The sequence below is a fragment of the Andrographis paniculata genome, unplaced genomic scaffold (assembly GCF_009805555.1).
Source record: "Andrographis paniculata isolate CXL003 unplaced genomic scaffold, ASM980555v1 Contig35END, whole genome shotgun sequence".
Classification (NCBI taxonomy): domain Eukaryota; kingdom Viridiplantae; phylum Streptophyta; class Magnoliopsida; order Lamiales; family Acanthaceae; genus Andrographis; species Andrographis paniculata.
In genome coordinates, this window is record NW_026137568.1 from 1645884 (window position 1) to 1655232 (window position 9349).

Below are 9349 nucleotides of genomic sequence, written 5' to 3' on the forward strand. Positions count from 1 at the left end.
TGAAATTAAAATCTATGTACGTTATTAACTAATAATTTAATAAGCATCCAAGAATCTTGCCTACTTGATTATTATTAATTAAAAATTGCACTAATTGGGTATGTACTGTCCTGCTTTGCAACTTGATTTTTTTTTTTTTTTTTTAATTACACTGCCATAAAATAATAAAAAAAAGTAAACAAATAAATAAATAATAATTTAAATAACTCTTGCATGCAAATTTGAATTTTTCCTTTTTCTTTTTTTTTAATACAGGATTAATATATATAGTAGTTTTGGAAAGGATCTGTTTTTTCAAGTTTGATTTAGGAATATTTGATTTATATTTATATTAAAATAATATTTGATAGAGTATTTTTATTAAAAAAGAAAAAATCTAAATAATAAAAATTTAAAAATTTTGTATTGAAAAAACACACCTAGAGACCTGAATATTTGGTCTTGGGCATATTTTCAAGTCAAAGATACTACCAACATATATGTATGTCTTCTTTAATATTTTATTTCAATATGTGTTTTTTTTACTATACAAATATTATAATGCTCTATAGAAATAGAGTATTATTTGTTTAGCATTCAAATTATTGTTAAAAAATTAAAAAAAAAAAAAAAGTATAATCAAACTTTATATATATATATACCTAAATTCTTTGAAAAAAAGATAAAAGAAAAATAATACTCCCTCTGTTCCGAAACTAAATATTCATTTATTTTTTCACATAATTTTAAAAATATTAGTATTATATTGGGATATAGTAGAAATGACTAAAATAACCTTATTAGTACGTGTGATATAAAGGTAATGACATTTGTATAATATATTGTAAGTTGTAAGGGTATTTGTAATGTTAGGTAGATAGTACAGTTACTAAAAAAAGAAATGGATACTTTGTTATGAGACGGACTAAAATGAAAAAATAGATACTTTGTTATGGGACAAACTAAAATGAAAAAATTGATACTTTGTTATGGGACGGAAGGAATACTACATTTACTCTTTTTGTTTGCATTATTACTATTCTATGGTAGTTAATACTCCCCCATCCAATAATTAAATATCCGTTTGTTTTTTTTTTTTTCACGAAATTTTAGAAATATTAATATTATATTAAAATATAATAGGAATAAAGTAGAAATTACTAAAATAACCTTATTAGTATGGTGTGATATAAAGGTAATTGTATTTGTGTAATATATTGTAAGTTGAAAGGGTATTTATTATGTTAGATAGATACTACAATTACTTAAAAAAAAAAGAAATAAATACTTTGTTATGTGACGGACTAAAATGAAAAAATGGATACTTTGTTATAGGACGAAGAAAGTATAATATTTTAAATATAAAATTAAATTTTAATATAATATAATAATAAATATAGATATTTGATTTGATATTATTTTTTTTTTAAAAAAATTAAAATAGTAAAATCAGACGTAAAATTTTATGGGACATGCATAAGGAATATGATTTAATTAATTATATAAGTTTCCATATCACTCAATAATTAGTTCCTGTTTACTTAAGTATTTAAAACTATTTGCGAACTATTTATCAATTTTTATTTATTTTTAAACATATTACAATTAAATTTTGGTTTTAATTTTAAATATTATGTCAAAACTTTATTTTTCTTTCAAAATACAAATGCATTATTACTGTAACATCAAATACTCTATTTTTCGGTTAAAATTATGTTACTAAAAATTATGTTACTATTGATGTTTTGGACGTCCGTCAAACTTATGCAGAATAAATTTATAGTAAATAATTTTACATATTTTATTACCTTTATTTTAACCAATAATAACTAATTTATATTATTTTTCCTATTTACCACACTATTTTTTTTTTAACAAAAAAATCCTTTAATAAATTTCTACTTCCGTCACGCGCGTCAATATATACTACATTCGTCCGACTCTAAGGGTTTCATTTATTTTTTGCATATTGATCTTTGAAAATTAATTATTATATCAAAACGTACTACAGTTTAAGAAAAAATTGTAAAAACACTTCAATTAGTATTTTATAATACTAATAGAATGACATTTGTACAAAAAATTATATAAATATAAAGATATTTTTAATGTTAAGTACAATGACGCAAAAAGTAAATGTAACCCTTAAAGACGGACGGAGGAAATACATCTTTTCATTTTTGTCCGTACTGATGAGTTAATGTATACATTTTTTTAGTAACTACGAACCTCACTTTTTCTACAAACACACATATTTTATAATAATGTCATTACTTTTACATTCAAAAAGTAAAAGCAAAATTTTTTTACACTATTTTTAATTATCCACTGTAATTAAAATACTATTATTTTTTAAACTTTTTACAAAAAAATAAACGTACAACTTAATATAGGACGTAGAGAGTATTATTTTTTAGTTTCAATATCCAATAAAATCTATATAATTTTACTACATGAAAAAAAATTATCTATTTTCTATTTAACTTTTTACCAAATGTTCAACCAACTCAAATACAATGGTTCAATAAAAATTTTACATTAAAACCAAATTAACTAAGGTAATCTTCAACAAATGCTTTTGCAAATCAACACTTGATGTTGTTCAAGAAAATTAATAAATTGTTCGTTAAATTATATAACATCTCCTTGTGTTTTTAGTAAAAATGCATAAAATATCCTGTATTTTATTTATTGCATATAATCGTCTTGTGTTAATGTAAAGTTTGCACAAAACACTCTTCTTGTCCAAAACTGATATTTAGTTCTAAATAAATAACTAAATTACGCAAGTTTTATACAAATAAAAAGCAGAAAATATCTTAAATAATTTTTTTGCATTAAGTAAATAAATAAATAATTTATTAATCCTTCTTTTTTTAGTTTTTGGAGACAAATATGATTTTTATAAAAATTATAAAAGTAAATGATTGATCAATTATTTATTTATTTATTTATTTTATTCAAAAATAATTATTTAAAATATTTTTTATTTTTTATTTGTATAAAACTTACGTAATTTAGGTCTTTATTTCGAACCCAACATCAGTTTTGTATTTCATGCAAACTTTTCATTAACACAAGGGAGTTTCACGCAACAAATATTAATACAAGATGTTTTGTGCAATTTTATTTTTTTTTTTTCAAAATACACGAATGTGTTATATAATTTACCCTAAATTATTTTCTATCATGGGGATCATTGCAAATTAGCAATCAAATTATTGGAAACCCTAATTTTCTTTTTGCCCATGATTACAAGTAAATAAATAAATAAATAAATGGTGGAGGATTAGATTCATGGTCCCTATCAAATTTATTGATTTTTGTTAAAGTTAAAATCACATTATGAAATATATTCATGATTTAATGAAAAGGACTTAAATTATTTATTTAATTTCAGGGTTCAGATCCCTTGGAACAAAAACCTTTCCTTCAGTGGATTTCACATCATATACACATATACTTTTATTTATTTATTTATTTATTTATGAGTATTATTATTAAATTGTAGACTAAGACAAGTGCAAGCACTTGAGGTGATCATAAATCCACAGCTTCTTTTCTTCCATTTTAATAATTAAATAATAATTTTATAATATATACACTAATCATTTAATTACATGATTAAATTGAATAGAGATCTTGGATACTTATATTTTAAATTATAAAATACACATAGTTATATATATATATATGATATTTTTAAAATACAATATTTTAATATAAATTACACATTATCTTTTGTGTCATTTTACTCAATATTATAAATATTTATATTTGAATAATTTTTTATACAAATATCCTTCTATTAAAATATTATAAGACACTAATATAAATATTTATGTAACTTTTTTTTCTTAATTTGCTTTACATTTTGATATAATAATTAATATTAAAAAATCAAACATAAAAAAGTAAATGAGACTCTTAGAACTGTACAAAAGTATAAAAAAAATTTATTATTAATATTCCAAAAATGTTGTATATACGACACCCTAATCCCATGACAACCACCCCACAAATCTATACGTACAAATCAAATTATTATTATTATTATTAAAAAAAAATTTAAAAAAATATCAAGAGGACAATAGAAAGAAAACAAAAATGAGAAGAAATAAACAAAAAGCAACCTCCACAAACCTCCAATTTCAATTCACTCACCACCACGTGCACCTCACGTGCATACCCCCCCAACCCCCCACCCTACTAAACACTGTCTGTGCTTCAACTGTATATACATTACATAAATACATACATAGCTGTCAACATCTTTAGTCACATAATACACAGCCGCGACTTTTCTCTTAAATGCCCATATTTCAGACAACATAAATAAGTACATAAAGGCAGTATTAATTTAATTAATTAATATACCGTGCGTCCCAAAATTATAGTTTTAATTGTATTTGACATGAGATTTAAGCGATATTGATATTATATTGATAGTGGATAAAAAATACGGATAAAAAGCTTTTTTGTCCTTGTGAATATATTAGTGTAAAAAATAATGGCAATTGTGTAATAATAACAGATAATTTTATAATGATATGATTATTTATGAAAATGAGACTATTGTTTTGGGACAGACAAAATAAGTAAACAATACTATTATTTTGGGAGGGAGAGAGTATATTAATTGATATTTCATTACAAGATATATATAGTAAGATTAAGGGTATGTTTTTTTTGCAAAATTTCTCTAAATTTTACTATTTGGACTCTGTGTTTCCCGAAAAAAAAAATATTTTTTCTTCTTATAAAAATATCCTATCAAATATTATTTTCATATCAGACTCAAACAATTTTTTTTCCAAACTCATCAAAAGAAACACACCCTAAATTAATATTAACTTGAAGCAATTAATTTTTTTTATTATAAAATAAATATCATACTCTATCTTATATAGAAATATACAGTGACTCCAAGCCTTCCGGCCGTTGTCTCCGTCGTTATATCGATTATATTATTGATTATATAAACGTTATGTCCGTTTATATTCGATCAATTCTTATCGAATTAAAATTTTTATATTGATTGAATACGTTAAAATAAATATTTTTACCATCAATTCTGTTTAAAATAATAAAATATTTTATTTTTTTAGCTCAACGAAACCTTGAACCCCCTCGGTGAAGTAATTCTAGTTCCGCTACTGAAAATATATGTCGATGTACTATGCGATATATTGTATTAACATTTGTTATGTAAATTATATTATATTAACATTTGTTTTGTGTTATATATTGTAATATATACTATGTTTATTGTTTACTATATGACTATAATATTAATTTCTTTTTCAGTGACTGAGTGACTGTACTATCTACCTAATATTACAAATGTCTTTCTAATTTATAACATATTACACAAATGTCATTATTTTTATATCATATAATACTACTAAGAATAATTTGATTTTTTTATCTTTATTTATACTATATTTTAATATAATATTAATATTTTTAAAACTCCGTACAAAAAGTAAATGAGACGGAAGGACTATATTACTTCCTTCAGAAATTTGGCACGCGCTACGTATAACCCAATGAGCAATAACTAAAGTAATAAATAGATATAGTAATAGTAAATTGTGGATAAATTTTACGACATCCATCAGTTAGCAGAATACGATGTACAAAAATGTAGTAGTAAAAATTTCAGTGGTAAAATTATAGTAGTAGTAAATAATAGTTAAAAATTAAAAAAAGTCGTTCAATTCGTATACCATTTCTTCAAGAATTAACAAACAGAAATAACCCTATTTGCCTGTAGAATTGCCCTTTTCAGCTCTAACTCCAACTCCTTTCGCGAACCGGGTTTCTGAACAAACCCATTTATCCCTATCTGCAGGCATTTCTCCCTCGTCCCGCCGTCGTCCGCCGACGTCAGCGCAACGATCGACAGCCAGTTCCGGCTCCGAAACTTCCGGATTTGCAGTGCCACTTCGAACCCGTCTAAATCGGGCAAGTGAAGATCCAACAGCACCACTTGGCACAACGGCACCCCCGGGCCAAGCGCGCTAATGCATTCGTATCCCGACGATACAGCCGTCACGACGCAACCCATCTTCTCGAGCAATTTCCGCGTCACGGCCCGATTGACATCGTCGGCGTCGGCCAACAGCACCTTCAGACCCCTTAAAAATGAGTTTGAATGCGACGATTCGCCCTGCTCCGATATAACGACGGACGACGACGGCGGTAATTGGAACCGTAACACGAGACCCATGCCTTGATCGAACGCCTCGGGATTCGACGTCGCCCATATGTCGCCTTGCATAAGCTGCTAATCGACGAATTTGTAATTAGGTTATGACGACTAAGATCGGTTAAATGCAAACGACGGAAATAGGAGACGAACCTGAACTAATTTCTTGCAAGCGATAAAGCTCATCGTTTCCTCGTTTCCGCGCAGTTGTGCGTCGATCGGCGGAGACGAGCCGGCGTGCGATATAAAGATTTCGAATTTGACGTACGAGAACCCTTCGGACGAATTCGATCGCCACTGCCCCCATCGTTGCTCGGTACTTCTGCTAGCCGAATAACATCGAAACGTAAGAATCCCTCCTCCACCACGGCTTCTGTTCAACAGATTATCGACCATATGCAAGATCACCCGAAACACTCGTCGTTCATCGCCCACGACATGATTCGGCAACGATTTATCGACGTCGATCGAAAAATCGTAACTTTTGCAAGCAGCCAGGCACTTGGAGATGCAAGTCGCTTCTCTGATCATAGAATGCAGTTCGAATCGACTCATCTCTAACGGAAATCGATCGCTACCCTTCCCCGAAACATCGACAAGATCGGTTACCAGAGTCGAAAGAACGTCGCCGGCCTTAATCATGGAGTTGACGAGAAGTCTCTGTTTGTCGCTCAATTTTTCATCATGCAGGACGGATAAAAGGCCAGAAATCGAGTGCAAAGGCGTCCGTAAACCTTTGCTCATCACTGTCTGGAACGTGTCGCGAACTCGGCTCGCCATTAACACGTCCTGCTTCGCCTGTTGCAGCGCTCGGTTTTGTTCGACGAGCCGTTCCCTCATGAGTTGAGATTCTTCGAGCACCGAAGCGTGGGAAAGTGCGACAGCGACTTGATCGGAAACGACCTGGACGATCTCGAGTTCTTGGTCGCTCCACGATCGATTTTCTTCGTCGGGCAAAATCAAAACGAGAATCGCGTAGCTGACGGGGACCATCTCCGGTGTACCGCCTTTGAAATTCGCGGCGATCAGCATCTGCATCCGGATTGCCGCCACCGAACCCGGCTCGCCGATTCCGCCGCTGCTTGCAACGGCGAGGGGCGACTCGGGATCGAGAATCTTCGCCCCGTCGCTCTCCTTGATCAACCTCACATCAGGATCATCGATCGGGATGCTCGTGTCGTACATGTTCGACAAGCTCCGTTCCCTCAGCTGATGGGTTAGGTTCATCTCCGTATTGACAGAATTCGGCATCCAAACTGCGCAATTCTCCAAATCCAATGTCTTCGACAGCTCGACCAACGTGGTGTACAAAATCGTATGACGATCGAGCGTTTTCCGAATCTCCTGCGTTAGCATCCGAACGTGAAGAAACGCCTCGTTCTGTTTCTTTATAATCAAAACCTCCCGATCGAGATCCCACGCCTTTTTCTTCAACAGCAATTCCCGGACCTTAACTTTAAGCACGAGCGGAAATAGTGTAACGAGCGTAATCGCCGTCGCAACGGATACCAATGCCGTGAGAATTTTCGAAACCGTAAGCATAAGCATGAGCTGAAATGAGTGAGGGCCGTAAGTCCAAGAATTCAAGAGATGCGTCATTCCGCAGAAGCCGATGAACGCGATGAACTGAAAAAGCACCCATTTGAACGGGAAGTTCGAACAGCTGACAAAGTAAAGCAGCTCGATCGGGATCGAAAAGTAGGCCACGGCGATCAAGAAATCGCCGACTTTTTGGCACTCGAGAATCCGCTCGATGCTCCAAAACCCGCCGTCCTCGTCACAATTACAACGAAATTCATCACCCACGGCTACGGGAACCGATAGAAACAGTCGAAGAAACAACAACCACAATGCCAATTCTTTTAACATTGCTTCGATTCCTCAATCCATCTGAATCAATTTCTTATCTCATTTAGCTTCATCAACACACACTCCATTTGAAACCGAAATCGAAATTGAAATCGAATCCTTTACTAAGAACATCAAGTGACCTGACCTACACACAAAGCAAAATCTACAAACTCACAACACAAATCCATATCAAAATCACAGTAAGGCTATGAACAATATCTAGCAAAACGGCCATCGCCATGAACACCAAAAACTCGATCAGATTAAGCTCAAATTCCAATGCAGTTTAGCAGAAATTAACCACAGAGAGATGAATTTAAGCTCAGGAATTCAAACCGAACGATAATAACAAGAACAGCAAGTTAACCGTTAACCTAACTATCGAAGCCCCCAAAAATTGGGGAAAATCCGCCGAAACATAAAAATTGGAGAGCAATCGAAGGATTTACCTGATGGAATGAAGAAACGCAGATCCTCAGATCTTATCGCGGCACCTCATGCAGAAAATTTGGTGTGTACAGTGAATTGCATTGATATCATCGACCAATGCGAAAACCCAAACAAAACTTCGAGAAAACCGAAACCGAATAATAAATCCATCAAAGATCGACAGTCCTGCTTCGACAAAACTACACAAAAGAATTCAAAATCACTCCAGGACAATAACGAAATCCCAATGCCCCTACTGTTTCTTCTTCCCCAATCCAAATCAGCGGTCGGTTACCGGCATCAACACCCCTCCGATTTTACATTCAAACTCTGAAAACAAAAAATACGAATCACGCCCAGCCTGCATCCAGTATATGCATTTTTCATCGACACGATTGGATTTTACAGCTAGGCTTCTCACGCCAGAAATGGTGGCTGGCTTTTGGAACCTTTCCTTTGACTCTCTTGTATTCTTCTCTTGTCCCTAACAAATCTGTGCAAATTTCAAAAGGGGGAAAAGTACTTACAGAGGGATTGGTTGATTTGGGGATTGGTAGAGAGAGAGAGAGAGAGAGAGAGAGATGAGCAGCCTTGTTTGAGAGAGAGAAAAGCAGGCGGAGGAAAAACTTGGTAGGAGAAGTAATGGAATAAAAATTTGACGAAAGGGGGAGAGAGAGAGAGAGGGAGGAAATCTAGGGAGTAGGGTGGGGTGGGGGGTGCGGGGGGTGGTGAGGTGGGGTCCATGGGGAGTATACATGAAGAGAACTTGGACGCACTTTTGTTCAATGAAAGAAACGTCTGCTGTCAGACCCCCTCCCAAAAGTACGACGCTAACTTATTTATTTTTATTTAATTTTTTTATTCTTATATTTATTTATT

At 32.1% G+C, this 9349-nt stretch overlaps 1 protein-coding gene across 3 annotated transcripts; it reads right to left on the reverse strand.

Annotated features, from left to right (window-relative positions):
• Nucleotides 1-5629: 5629 nt before the first annotated feature.
• On the reverse strand, nucleotides 5630-9112 carry LOC127249265 (ethylene receptor 2-like). 3 transcript variants are annotated; one of them, XM_051271997.1, is made up of 3 exons: nucleotides 8491-9112; nucleotides 6344-8080; nucleotides 5630-6265 (listed from the first exon to the last, which is right to left on the reverse strand). In XM_051271997.1, exons 2-3 carry the CDS (start codon nucleotides 8057-8059, stop codon nucleotides 5723-5725), a joined length of 2259 nt encoding a protein of 752 aa, XP_051127954.1. In that variant the 5' UTR covers nucleotides 8060-8080; nucleotides 8491-9112; the 3' UTR covers nucleotides 5630-5722. The 3 variants fall into 3 exon arrangements, with proteins under 3 accessions (XP_051127954.1, XP_051127953.1, XP_051127952.1); XM_051271996.1 differs by having other exon boundaries at nucleotides 6344-8181; XM_051271995.1 differs by having other exon boundaries at nucleotides 6344-8186.
• Nucleotides 9113-9349: the final 237 nt, after the last annotated feature.

What these genes read in the sequence shown, in the direction of transcription:
- LOC127249265 (XM_051271997.1), bottom strand. Translation starts at nt 8,059, where the DNA reads ATGTTAAAAGAATTGGCATTGTGGTTGTTGTTTCTTCGACTGTTTCTA. An exon ending in CTTGCAAGAAATTAGTTCAG is followed by an intron (nt 6,266 to 6,343) that starts GTTCGTCTCCTA and finishes GTCGATTAGCAG; the next exon opens with CTTATGCAAGGCGACATATG.